A 14,138-nucleotide genomic window follows, 5' to 3' on the forward strand; every position below is an offset into this window, starting at 1 on the left:
AGGGCAATGCCCGTTTATACCTCCTGCACTTTCCCCTGGGGAGAGACTGGAGCCAGAAGGGCCAGGCACCAACCTAGGTTGACCTCCCAAGTCCCAGTGTCACAGGTGGGATGGGGACCCACCCCAAAAACATACACATGCTGGAAGCCGGACCCTTAGGGAAGGCAGAGAGAAGAATCCTGACCCCCTCACACCCAGGTGCCAGTCCCCAGATGAAGGGGTTCCCTGGAGGTGCAGACCCCAGAAATAAGGTCCCCAGGGGGTAAGCAGATGGAGGACCTTCTCCAAGAAACTGGCCCTAGCGGACAGGTGCCCCAGAGCCATGTGGGGAGAGGGCTCAGGTCAGCCACCCTCAGAGGCTAGGGCCAAGGATGCACACAGAAACCCACCCCAGCCCAACCTGAACCCCCAGGGCGGAAGGGGCGCCTTGCTCACCTCCTCCTCTACTGGCCACCACTGGATGCCACCAGTGCCTGTCACCAGCACCTCGTGGGTTGGGGGCCCAGCAGCAGACTCAGGGCCAGGGTCTGTAGGGGCCACCCCACTGTCCCGGATGTAGCAGGGCTCCCCCTCGGCCTGGGCCAGCAGCCTCAGGTGGCACACAGGCACACGCTCTGTGCCGAAGCGGGGTGCCAGCCGCTCGAGTGTGGCTAGGTATTTGACCATGACCATCTGCTGGGAGAGTCGGCCCGGCTGGAAGTCCCGCAGGAACCTGCGGAAGACGTTCCGAAGGCGCAGCCGGGTCAGGGCGCTGTGCTGCCGGATATGCCGACGGAAGGAGCGCGGGATGCAGTCCTTGAAGCTGGGGGGAAACACAGTGAGGGGCTGGTCAGGGACCTGGGTTGCAGGCCCAGCTGGGTGACACAGGGCAAGTGGCTTAACCTCTTTGAGCCTCAGCTGCCTCATCTGGAAAACAGGCACACTAGCCAGGTGTGGTGACTTGAGCCTGTAGTCTCAGCTACTTGGGAAGCCAAGGCGGAAGGATCGCTTGAGGTCAGGAGTTCGAGACCAGCCTGGCCAACATGATGAAACTCAGTCTGTCTCTACTAAAAATACAAAAATTAGCTGGGCTCGATGGTGGGCACCTGTAATCCCAGCTACTCAGGAGGTGAGGAAGGAGAATCTCTTGAACCTGGGACGCAGAGGTTGCAGTGAGCCGAGATTGCGCCACTGCACTCCAGCCTAGGTGACAGAGAGAGACTCCAGCTCAGAAAAAAAAAAAAAGTAGAGGCACGGCAATATGCAAAGTCTACCCTGGCTCCCAGATGCTCAGGACACTTCCCCCTGCCTACACAGCATCCCCACCCCATTCCCAGACACCTGGTCTTCTTGGCCACCTCCTCCAGGGGGATGCCATGGCGGAGAGCGAGGTGACAGAGGTGCAGAAAGGCCATGCCCAGGCTCTCATTCTTAAAGTGGTGGATCTCCTCCTCGCTTGACAGCTCCCACAGTGATGCCACATCATTCACAAACTCATGCTTGCCCTGGGAACAGGAAATTGAGCAGAAAGGGAGGTGGGAGAATGCGTTCCTCTCTAGCCCAGAGGTATCCAATCTTCTGGCTACCCTGGACCACACTGGAAGAAGTGTCTTGGGCCCTACATAAAACACACTAACACTAATGATAGCTGATGAGCTAAAAAAATATATATATATCGCAAGCCGGGCATGGTGGCTCACGCCTATAATCCCAGCACTTTGGGAGGCCGAGGCGGGCGGGTCACCTGAGGTCAGGAGTTTGAGACCAGCCTGACCAACATGGAGAAAACTCGCCTGTACTAAAAATACAAAATTAGCCGGGTGTGGTGGCGCATGCCTGTAATCCCAGCTACTCGGGAGGCTGAGGCAGGAGAATCACTTGAACCCAGGAGGCAGAGGTTGCAGTGAGCTGAGATCATGACATTGCACTCCAGCCTGAGCAACAAGAATGAAACTCTGTCTCAAAAAAAAAAAAAAAAAAAAAAATCGCAGCAAAATCTCAGAATATTTTAAGATAGTTTATGAATTTGTGTTGGGCTTCATTCAAAGCTGTCCTGGGCAGCATGCAGTCCGCAGGCCAGGGGTTGGACAAGCTTACTCTAGCCAGAGAACTCTAATTTCCTGCGTCTTACCACCTTGAGGAGGGGAGAGACCACCATTTACTGGAAAGGCCAAATACACAGCATACACCCCACCTCTTGTCAATCTTGTGCATGTGGCAGACATTACTAATCAATCACAGCACTCTTTCCCCTTCAACCTGAACTCTTGGCTGGGCATGGTGGCTCACACCTATAATCCCACAATTTAGGAGGCTGAGGCAGGTGAATCACTTGAGGTCAGGAGTTGGAGACCAGCGTGGCCAACATGGTGAAACCCCGTCTTTACTAAAAATAGAAAAATTAGCCGGGGGTGGTGGCAGGCTTCTGTAATCTCAGTTACTTGGGAGGCTGAGGTGGAAGAATCGCTTCAACCTGGGAGGTGGAGGTTGCAGTGAGCTGAGATCACGCCACTGCACTCCAGCCTGGGCCACAGAGCAAGACTCCATTTCAAAAAAAAAAGATCGGCCGGGCGCGGTGGCTCACGCCTGTAATCCCAGCACTTTGGAAGGCCGAGGCGGGTGGATCACGAGGTCAGGAGATGGAGACCATCCTAGCTAACACTGTGAAACCCCATCTCCACTAAAAATACAAAAAATTAGCTGGGCATGGTGGCGGGCACCTGTAGTCCCAGCTACTTGGGAGGCTGAGGCAGGAAAATGACATGAACCTGGGAGGCGGAGCTTGCAGTGAGCAGAGATCACACCACTGCACTTCAGCCTGGGCGACAGAGCGAGACTCCGTCTCAAAAAAAAAAAAAAAAGATCCCCAGATAGCATGAGTTGAAACCTATTAGCTATATTGAATCAGGGAGGGAAATGGGGGCTCCTCAACTGCCCCTAAGTCTCCCACAAATAGTCTTGCCACCCCAGCCCTGCTCATACCTGCTCAAAGAGGTACTCAAATGAGGCTGGGTCCAGGAGTTGCATCCCCTGTGCTGTCTGATCTGAGGATGCCTCGGTTCCTGGGGGCCCACAACGGTACACAGCTGGTTCCCGAGGATTCATGCCATGCCAGTTCCGGAAATAAAACCTGCAGGAAGGAGGGACGCAGCTGGGGCTTAGCACAGAGTCAGACCAGCTTCAGCACAGGAGGGGACGAGCTTTGCAAAGGTCTCCACCCACCTTATGCGGAAATATAGCATCAGGCTTGCGTCTCTGGGGATCTCTAGGATGTGGTTTGGGGGCAACCAGACTTGGGCCTGAGCATCGAAGAGGGCAAAGAGATTGAAGCAAGGAGGAGTGATACCTGGATCAGGTGAGAAACGAGGTCAGGAGTCACGTCATTTGCTACCGTCAGCCCCAAAGACCCCCCAGACCCAATGTCTGCCTTCACACTCCCTCTGAGGCCCCCTCCCCCACCTGCAGCTTCAGTCTCACGTTGCCCCTGGGCAGAGGACAGTGCGTATGTTGCCCATGCTGTGGCCTCACAGGAGGACTACATTTCCCAGCCTCCCTTGCAGCTAGGATGGGGCCAATTGCACTGCTGGTTTCTGGCCAAAGGGCTGGGTACATTTCGAAGCCTGGAAATAAATTCTCTTGCCACCTTCACCACCCGAGGTATGATGAAGGCTTCTTGTGCCAGATGGTGAAGCTGTAAGACAGAGGTGAACCATCCAACCTGTACTTGATTTTAAGTAAAACTTTTTTTTTTTTTTGAGATGGAGTCTTGCTGTTGCCCAGGCTGGAGAGCAGTGACATGATCTTGGCTCGCTGCAACTTCCGCTTCCTGGGTTCAAATGATTCTCCTGTCTCAGCCTCCTGAGTTGCTGGGATTACAGGTGTGCGCCACCACCCCCGGCTAGTTTTTGTATTTTTAGAAGAGACGAGGTTTTGCTATGTTGGCCAGGCTGGTCTCAAACTCCTGACCTCAGGTGATCTGCCCACCTTGGCCTCCCAGAGTGCTGAGATTACAGGCATGAGCCACTGTGCTTGGCCGATTTTAGGTAAACCTTGATCAAGATTTGGGGGGATTGCTTATTCCTGCAGCAAAACTAATCCTAGCCTGACCCACATAACTCTACAAACTGCTGCAATTGTCTGGCGTCTCCCTGAACTCCAGCCCCAAAGAAACATCCAGTCACCTCCTGGCTGTCTCCCCCTGGACATCACAGGCCCCCCCTTAGATATGGCTTGTTCCAAACAACATATCTTATCTGTGGTTGGCAAACTCCAACCTTCCCTTCCTCTGCCCTTTTTTTTTAAGGGTCAGGGTCTTTCTTTGCCACCCAGGTTGCAGTGCAGTGGTGCAATCCTAGCTCACTGCAGCCTCAACCTCCAGGGCTCAAGCGATCCTCCCACCTCAATCTCTGGAGTTGATGGGATTATGGCTATGAGCCAGGGTGTGTGGCTTCTGCCCAGTTCTTCAAACCAGGAACTTGGTCCTTATCTTCAACCTCTCCCACCTGCTCCAAAACAGATTGGTCACCAAGACCTGCTCTTCCTGCACCCTCCATGTCCTGGGGCTCCATCCACCACCTTCAAATGCAAACCTCAACCCCAATCCAGTCTCCAGACTTGCTGTAATTTCCCACACCAGCTACCCAGGGTATCTTTCTTCTATTGATGTCATTTAAAAATTGTACCTGTCGGCCGGGCGCAGTGGCTCACGCCTATAATCCCAGCACTTTGGGAGGCTGAGGTGGGCGGACCACGAGGTCAGGAGATCGAGACCATCTTGGCTAACATGGTGAAACCCCGTCTCTACTAAAAAATACAAAAAATTAGCCAGGCATGTGGCGGATGCCTGTAGTCCCAGCTACTTGGGAGGCTGAGGCAAGAGAATGGTGTGAATTCAGGAGGTGGAGCTTGCAGTGAGCCGAGATTGCGCCACTGCACTCCAGCCTGGGCGACAGAGCAAGACTCTGTTTCAAAAAAAAAAAAAAATTGTATCTGTCAGCTGGGTGCGGTGGCTCACGCCTGTAATCCCAGTACTCTGGGAGGCCGAGGCAGGCGGATCACGAGATCAGGACTTCAAGACCAGCCTGGCCAATATGGTGAAACCACATCTCTACTAAAAAATACAAAAATTAGCCAAGCGTGGTGGCGCACACGTGTAGTCCCAGCTACTCAGGAGGCTGAGGCAGGAGAATCGCTTGAACACAGGAGGTGGAGGTTACAGTGAGCTGAGATCACGCCACTGCATTCCAGCCTGGGCAACAGAGTAAGACTCCATCTCAAAAAAAACCAAAAAAACACAATTGTATCTGTGGGGCAGGCATGCTGGCTTATGCCTGTAATCCCAGCACTTTGGGAGGCTGAGGTGGACAGATCATCTGAGGTCAGGAGTTCAAGACCAGCCTGGCCAATATGGTGAAACCCCCGTCTCTACTAAAAATAACAAAAATTAGGCCAAGTGCAGTGGCTTATGCCTGTAATTCCAGCACTTCGGGAGGCTGAGGTGGACAGATCACCTGAGGTCAGGAGTTCGAGACCAGCGTGGCCAGCATGGTGAAATCCCGTCTCTATTAAAAAAAAAAAAAAATAGCTGGACCTGGTGGCATGCGCCTGTAATTCCAGCTACTCAGGAGGCTGAGGCAGAATTGCTTGAACCCGGGAGGCGGAGGTTGCAGTGAGCCAAGATCGTGCCACTGAGCTCCAGCCTGGGCGGCAGAGTGAGATCTAAAAAAAAAAAAATTGGCTGGCCATGGTGGGGTGCGCCTTTAGTCCCAGCTACTCAGGAGGTTGACGCAGGACAATCGCTTGAACCCGGGAGGCGGAGGGTGCAGTGAGCCGAGATTGTGCCACTGCACACCAGCCTGGCAACACAGCAAGACTGTCTCAAAAAAAAAAAAAAAAATTGTATCTGGCTGGGTGCAGTGGCCCATGCCTATAGTCCCAGCACTTTCGGAAGCTGAGGCAGGTGAAGCACTTGAGGTCAGGAGTTTGAGACCAGCCTGGCCACCATAGCAAAACCTCGTCTCTACTAAAAATACAAAAATTAGCTGGGTGTGGGGGTGAGCACCTGTAATCGCAGCTACTCAGCAGGCTGAGGCAAGAGAATTGCTTGAACCTGGAGGCAGAGGTTGCAGTGAGCCGAGATCACGCCACCGCGCTCCAGGCTGGGTGAAAGAGTGAGGCTCTAAAAAAATAAAATAAAATAAAATAAAATAAAATAAAATAAAATAAATAATTTTATCTAAGGCTGGGTATGGTGGCTCACATCTGTAATCCCAGTACTTTGGGAGGCTAAGGCGGGAGAATCACTTGAACCTAGGAGTTCAAGACCAGCCTAAGCAACATAGTGAGACCGCTCATCTCTAAAAAAACTAAAAATAAAATAAATTAGCCAGGTGTGGCTGGAGTGCAGTGGTGCGATCATGGCTCACTGCACCCTCGACTTACTGGGCTAAAGCAATCCTCCTGCCTCAGCCTCCCAAGGAGCTGGGACTACAGGCGCACGCCACCATGCCCAGCTGATTTTTGTAGTTTTTGTAGAGAAGGGGTCTCACCATGTTGTCCAGGCTGGTCTCAAACTCCTAGGCTCAAGCGATCCTCCCACCTCAGCCTCCTGAGTAGCTGGGAGGCTAAGTAGCTCAGCCTCCAAAGTGCTGGGATTACAGGCATAAGCCAGTGTGCTCTGCCCTGAAGTAGTGTTTATAATTTTCATATCCTCTACAATCTAGTCTTAAATGTTATGAACTGTGGCTGGGCGCGGTGGCTCACGCCTGTAATCCCAGCACTTTGGGAGGCTGAGGGAGGCGGATCACCTGAGGTCGGGAGTTCGAGACCAGCCTGACCAAAATGGAGAAACCCCGTCTCTACTAAAAATACAAAATTAGCTGGGCATGGTGGCACATGCCTGTAATCCCAGCTACTCGGGAGGCTGAGGCAGGAGAACTGAATCTGGGAGGTGGAGGTTGCGGTGAGCTGAGATCGTGCTATTGCACTCCAACCTGGGCAACAGGAGCGAAACTCTGTCTCAAAAAAAAAAAAATGTTATGAACTGTAAATGTGTGGTATTATACTGCAGACGTCCCTCTGCAATGTGCTTTTTCAGGCTACGAGAGGTTATAAAGCTTCATGCAGAATGACATGAGTAATTCTGGTTAAATTCCTTTTCCCGGCTGCGCAGTAGTCCAGTATTCAACCAGATTGCAATTTACTTAGGCAGTCTCTTATTGAGGGACTTTGCAATGGTCTCCCCTTTTCCTATGATAAACAAGGCGGCTCTAAACATTCTCATAAGTGTCCCTGGGAGCACATGAGCTGACTGTTTATAGAGTGACTGTCACTGTCCAGGAGTGGAACTATATGGCCTCAGGGAAGATGTTTCTGGGTTGTTTTTTTTTTTTTTTTGAGACGGAGTCTCGCTCTGTTGCCCAGGCTGGAGTGTGGTGGTTCGATCTCCACTCACTGCAAGCTCTGCCTCCTGGGTTCACGCCATTCTCCTGCCTCAGCCTCCCGAGTAGCTGGGACTACAGGCGCCCGCCACCACGCCCAGCTAATTTTTTTGTATTTTTTTAGTAGAGACGGGGTTTCACCGTGTTAGCCAGGACGGTCGCAATCTCCTGACCTCGTGATTCGCCCACCTCGGCCTCCCAAAGTGCTGGGATTACAGGCGTGAGCCACGGCGCCCAGCCTGGGTTTTTTTTTTTTTTGAAACAGGATCTTGCTCTGACATATAGGCTGGAATGCAGTAGTGCAATCATGGCTCAGTGCAGCCATGACCTCCCTGGCTCAAGCGGTCCTCCTGCCTCAGTCTCCTGAGTAGCTGGGAAATACGGGAATATGCCACCACACCCAGCTATATATATATATATATTTTTTTTTTTTTTTTTTTGAGACAGCATCTTGCTCTGTCACCTAGGCTGAAGGGCAGTGGCATGATCACTGTAGCTTCAACCTCCCAGGCTCAAGTGATCCTCCCACCTCAGCCTCCTGAGTAGCTGGGACTACAGGTGCACACCAGCACACAGCACACCTGGCTAATTTTTTGTATTTTTAGTAGAGACGGGGTTTCACCATGTTGCCCAGGCTGATCTTGAACTCCTGGGCTCAAGTGATCCTCCACGCTTAGCCTCCAAAACTGCTGGGATTACAGGCGTGAGCCACTGCATCCAGCTTTGACTGTGTTATCAAATCACTCTCCAAAGTCACACCATGGAATTATACTGCCCCTCTGTGAAGGGAGGATACCTCCCTGTGAAACAATATATATTTTTTTTAGATGGAGTCACCCAGACTGGAGTGCAATGTTGCAATCTTGGTTCACCCCAACTTCCGCCTTTCAGGTTCAAGTGATTCTCCTGTCTCAGCCTCCTGAGTAGCTGGGACTACAGGCATGTGCCACCATGCCCAGCTAATTTTTTGTATTTTTTGTATTTTTTTTTTTTGGATGGAGTTTTTGCTCTTGTTGCCCAGGCTGGAGTGCAGTGGCGTGATCTCGGCTCACTGTAACCTCCACCCCCTGGGTTCAAGCAATTCTCCTGCCTCAGCCTCCTGAGTAGCTGGGATTACAGGCGCCCGCCACCACGCCCGGCTAATTTTTTGTATTTTCAGTAGAGATGGGGTTTCATCATGTTGACCAGGCTGGTCTTCAACTCCTGACCTCAAGTGATCCACCTGCCTTGGCCTCCCTAAGTGCAAGGATTACAGGTGTGAGCTACGGCACCTGGCCAATGTTTCATATTTTTGTTTTTTGAGACCGAGTCTCACTCTGTCACCCAGGCTGGAGTGCAGTGGTGCGATCTCGGCTCACTGCAACCTCCGCCTCCCAGGTTTAAGTGATTCTCCTGCCTCAGCCTCCCGAGTAGCTGGGATGTGCGTCACCACGCCCAGCTAATTTTTATATTTTTAGTAGAGATGGGGTTTCACCATGTTGGCCATGCTGGTCTCAAACTCCTAACCTCAAGTGTTCTGCCTGCCTCAGCCTCCCAAAGTGCTGGGATTACAGGCGTGACCCACTGTGCCTGGCTTGAGACAACTTCTTAAAGAACCAGTCAAAAATAAAAAATAAAAATAAAAGAACTAGTCAGACTGCTTCACTCTCTGGCTTAAACCTTCCATGGCTCCCCATTGCTCCCGGAGAATGCCCAACCCCTTGACCCTTGATTCTGAGTACCCCCACCCTGGCTTTTGCCTGCTATGCCCCAATTTCAATTGTTACTTCCCCTTCCAAACTCTCAAAATTGATACCCCAGTCACCCTGAAGGTCTTTCGCTTCCTCAGACAGATCAAGCTCTCCGGGCCTCCATGCATGCTGTTCCCTCTGCTGAGCGTGTTTCACATCACCCCGCACACCTGTCTGAATCCTTTAAGAATCAGTCATGGGGGCGGGCACAGTGGCTCACACCTGTAATCCCAGCACTTTGGGAGGCTGAGGTGGGCGGATCACGAGGTCAGGAGATCGAGACCATCCTGGCTAGCACAGTGAAACCCTGTCTCTACTAAAAATACAAAAAATTAGCCAGGCATGGTGGCGGGTGCCTATAGTCCCAGCTGCTCGGGAGGCTGAGGCAGGAGAATGGCGTGAACCCGGAAGGCGGAGCTTGCAGTGAGCTGAGATCGCACCACTGCACTCCAGCCTGGGCGACAGAGCAAGACTCTATCTCAAACAAAACAACAAAACAAAACAAAGAATCAGCCATGGCCAGGCTCGAGGGTGCACACCTATAATCCCAACACTTTGGGAGTCTGAGGCAGGCGGATCAGTTGAGGTCAGGAGTTCGAGACCAGCCTGGCCAACATGGTGAAACCCCCGTCTCTACTGAAAATACAAAAATTAGCCAGGTGTGGTGGTGGGCACCTGTAATCCCAGCTACTCAGGAGGCTGAGGCAGGAGAATCACTTGAACCCGGGAGGCAGAGGTTGCAGTGAGCCGAGATCACACCACTGCACTCCAGCCTGGGTGACAGAGCAAGACTCCGTCTCAAAAAAAAAAAAAAAAAAAGCCGGGCACGGTGGCTCACACCTGTAATCCCAGCACTTTGAGAGGCTGAGGCAGGGGGAACAGCATGCATGTTCAAGACCAGCCTGACCAACATGGTGAAACCCCATCTCTACCAAAAATATAAAAATTAGCTGGGCGTGGTGGCAGGTGCCTGTAATCCCAGCTACTCAGGAGGCTGAGGCAGGAGGATCGCTAGAACCCGGGAGGCGGAGGTTGCAGTGAGCCGAGATTGTGCCATTGCACTCCAGCTTTGGGGACTGAGCGAGACTTCGTCTCAAAAAAAAAAAAAAAATCAGTCATGGCCAGGTGCGATGGCTCATGCCTCCCAACACTTTGGGAAGCCAAGGCGGGTGGATGGCTTGAGCCCAGGAGTTTGAGACCAGCATGAGGCAACATGCAAAAAATACAAAAATTATCCGGGTGTGGTGACATGTGCCTGTAGCCCCAGCTATTCGGGAGACTGAGGCAGGAGAGTCACTTGAGCCTGGCAGTTAGAGGCTGTAATGTGTCATGATTGCACCACTGCATTTCAGCCTGGGCAAGAGAGAGACTGTCTCTACAAAAGAAAAAAAAAAAAAGACTCAGCCATCAATGGGGAAGTAGGAAGTGTTATAAAAATTGATTACAATGCCCCCATCCAGCCATGGAAAGCTGGGAATGGGGGAGGTAAGAGGAGTTTCTGGAAGAAGGCATATGTAACCAAAGCCGCCTTAGAAAGGCCTTTCCTTGGTTGGGCATGGTGGCTCACGCCTGTAATCCCAGCACTTTGGGAGGCTGAGGCAGGTGGATCACTTGAGGTCAGAAGTTCGAGACCAGCCTGGCCAACATGGCAAAACTCCAGCTCTACTAAAAATATAAAAACTAGCTGGGCGTGGGGTGCGCACCTATAATTCCAGCTACTCAGGCGGCTGAGGCAGGAGAATGGCTTGAACCTGGGACATGGAGGTTGCAGTGAGCTGAGATCACACCACTGCACTCCAGCCTGGGTGACAGAGTGAGACCCTGTGTCATTAAAAAAAGAAAATTGGGCCAGGCATGGTGGCTCACACCTGTAATCCCAGCACTTTGGAAGGCCGAGGCGGGCAGATCACGAGGTCAGGAGATCAAGACCATCCTGGCTAACACGGTGAAACCCCATCTCTACTAAAAATACAAAAAAAAAAAAAAAAAAATCTAGCCGGGCATGGTAGCACACACCTGTAGTGCCAGCTACTCGGGAGGCTGAGGCCGGAGAATCGCTTGAACCCGGGAGGCGGAGGTTGCAGTTAGCTGAGATTGCGCCATTGCACTTCAGCCTGGGACAGAGCGAGACTCCATCTCAAAAAAAAGAAAAAAAGAAAGACTGTAGTAGATATATTTGGAAGTGCAATTTCCTCTGCAGGAGGAGGGAAAGCCTTTCTTTCTTTTTTTTTTTTTCTTTGAGATGGAGTTTCACTCTTGTTGCCCAGGCTGGAGTACAATGGCACGATCTCAGCTCACTGAAGCCTCCACCTCCCAGGTTCAAGCAATTCTCCTGCCTCAGCCTCCTGAGTAGCTGGGATTGCAGGCATCTGCCACCATGCCTGGCTACATTTTGTATTTTTAGTAGAGATGCAGTTTCACTACATTGGCCAGGCTGGTCTTGAACTCCTGACCTCAGGTGATCTGCCCGCCTCAGCCTCTGAAAGTGTTGGGATTACAGGCATGAGCCACCGCACCTGGCCTTTTTTTATTTTTGAAACAGAGTCTCGCTCTGTCACCCAGCCTGGAGTGCAGTGGTGTGATCTCGGCTCACTGCAACCTCCATGTCCCAGGTTCAAGCTATTCTCCTGCCTCAGCCACCTGAGTAGCTGGAATTACAGGCGCGCACCCCACGCCTGGCTAGTTTTTGTATTTTTAGTAGAGCTGGAGTTTTGCCATGTTGGCCAGGCTGGTCTCAAACTTCTGACCTCAAGTGATCCACCAGCCTCAGCCTCCCAAAGTGCTGGGATTACAGGCAAGAGCCACCGCACCCCGCCTGACTTTCTTTTTTTAATGACACTGGGTCTCACTCTGTCACCCAGGCTGGAGTGCAGTGACGAAACCATACCTCATTGCAGGCTTGAACTCCTGGGCTCAAGCGATCCTCTTGCCTCAGGCTCTCAAGTTGCTGGGACTACAGGCATGTACCACCATGCCTGGCTAATCTCTAAAAATTATTTTGTTGAGACAAGGTCTCCCTATGTTGCCCAGGCTGGTCTCCAACTACTGGCTTCAAGCAATCCTCCTGCCTGGGCCTCCTCAAGTACTGGGATTACAAGTGTCAGCTACTGCACCTGGCCAAGTTTTCTGATTTATTATATTTCTTGCTGTCCTCCCTACTAAAATTTCAGCTCTACAAAGGTAGTGATTTGCAGCTGCCACACAGTAGATGCTTACAAAATGTTCACCGAATGAACGGGTGGATGGATGGATGGATGGATGGATGGATGGATGGATGGATGGATGGATAGATGGATGAATGGGTGGGTGGGTGGATGGATGGATGGATGGATGGATGGATGGATAGATGGATGAATGGGTGGGTGGATGGATGGGTGGGTGGGTGGATGGATGGGTGGATAGGTGGGTGAGTGGGTGGATGGATGGATGGATGGATGGATGGGTGGGTGGGTGGATGGATGGATGGATGAATGGATGGATGGGTGGATGGGTGGGTGGATGGATGGGTGGATGGATGAATGGGTGGGTGGATGAATGGGTGGGTGGGTGGATGGATGGGTGGGTAGGTGGGTGGGTGGATGGATGGATGGATGGGTGGATGGATGGGTGGGTGGGTGGATGGATGGATGGATTGATAGATGCATGGGTGGAGGGTGGGTGGGTGGTTGGATGGGTGGGTAGGTGGGTGGGTGGATGGATGGATAGATGGGTGGGTGCGTGGATGGATGGATGGGTGGGTGGATGGGTGGGTGGATGGATGGATGGATGGATCGATGGGTGGGTGGGTGGATGGATGAGTGGGTGGGTGGATGGATGAGTGGGTGGGTGGGTGGGTGGGTGGGTGGATGGATGGGTGGATGGGTGGGTGGGTGGATAGGTGGGTGGATGGGTGGGTGAGTAGGTGGATGGATAGGTGGATAGGTGGGTGGATGGATGAGTGGGTGGGTGGGTGGGTGGATGGATGGGTGGATGGGAGGATGGATGGATGGATGGATGGATGGATGGATGGATAGATGGATGAATGGGTGGGTGGGTGGATGGATGGATGGATGGATGGATGGATGGATGGATAGATGGATGAATGGGTGGGTGGGTGGATGGATGGATGGATGGATGGATGGATGGATGGATGGATAGATGGATGAATGGGTGGGTGGGTGGATGGATGGATGGATGGATGGATGGATGGATAGATGGATGAATGGGTGGGTGGGTGGATGGATGGATGGATGGATGGATGGATGGATGGATAGATGGATGAATGGGTGGGTGGATGGATGGGTGGGTGGGTGGATGGATGGGTGGATAGGTGGGTGAGTGGGTGGATGGATGGATGGATGGATGGATGGGTGGGTGGGTGGGTGGATGGATGGATGGATGAATGGATGGATGGGTGGATGGGTGGGTGGATGGATGGGTGGATGGATGAATGGGTGGGTGGATGAATGGGTGGGTGGGTGGATGGATGGGTGGGTAGGTGGGTGGGTGGATGGATGGATGGATGGGTGGATGGATGGATGGATGGATGGGTGGATGGATGGGTGGGTGGGTGGATGGATGGATGGATCGATGGGTGGATGGATGGATAGATGGATGAATGGGTGGGTGGGTGGGTGGATGGATGGGTGGATGGGTGGGTGGGTGGATAGGTGGGTGGATGGGTGGGTGAGTAGGTGGATGGATAGGTGGATAGGTGGGTGGATGGATGAGTGGGTGGGTGGATGTATGGATGGATGCGTGGGTGGATGGATGGGTGGGTGGGTGGGTGGATGCATGGGTGGATGGGTGAATGGGTGGGTGGGTGGGTGGATGGATGCGTGGGTGGATGGATGGGTGGGTGGGTGGGTGGATGAATGGGTGGATGGGTGAATGGGTGGGTGGATGGGTGAATGGGTGGGTGGATGGGTGGGTGGATGGGTGGATGGGAGGATGGATGGATGCATGGGTGGATGGATGGGTGGGTGGGTGGATGGATGGATGATTAGGAGGG

General features: G+C 52.5%; 1 protein-coding gene across 16 annotated transcripts in view; it reads right to left on the minus strand.

Annotated features, from left to right (window-relative positions):
• Nucleotides 1-14,138, minus strand: part of TYK2 (tyrosine kinase 2) — a 31,197-nt gene that overhangs the window by 14,470 nt on the left and 2,589 nt on the right. For 14 of the 16 annotated variants that reach the window (XM_055371622.2, XM_019015781.3, XM_055371617.2 and 11 more), the window contains 4 exons: nucleotides 3,202-3,325; nucleotides 2,962-3,109; nucleotides 1,321-1,484; nucleotides 436-802 (listed from right to left, as the gene is read on the minus strand). In XM_055371622.2, the coding sequence (XP_055227597.1) occupies nucleotides 436-802; nucleotides 1,321-1,484; nucleotides 2,962-3,109; nucleotides 3,202-3,325 (803 nt within the window). Of the gene's footprint in view, nucleotides 1-435; nucleotides 803-1,320; nucleotides 1,485-2,961; nucleotides 3,110-3,201; nucleotides 3,326-3,438; nucleotides 3,689-4,661; nucleotides 4,783-14,138 lie in introns of those variants that run through there. The other 2 variants (XM_055371629.2, XM_063700997.1) reach the window with 2 other exon arrangements.

This window comes from Gorilla gorilla, chromosome 20 (assembly GCF_029281585.2).
Source record: "Gorilla gorilla gorilla isolate KB3781 chromosome 20, NHGRI_mGorGor1-v2.1_pri, whole genome shotgun sequence".
Classification (NCBI taxonomy): Eukaryota; Metazoa; Chordata; class Mammalia; order Primates; family Hominidae; genus Gorilla; species Gorilla gorilla.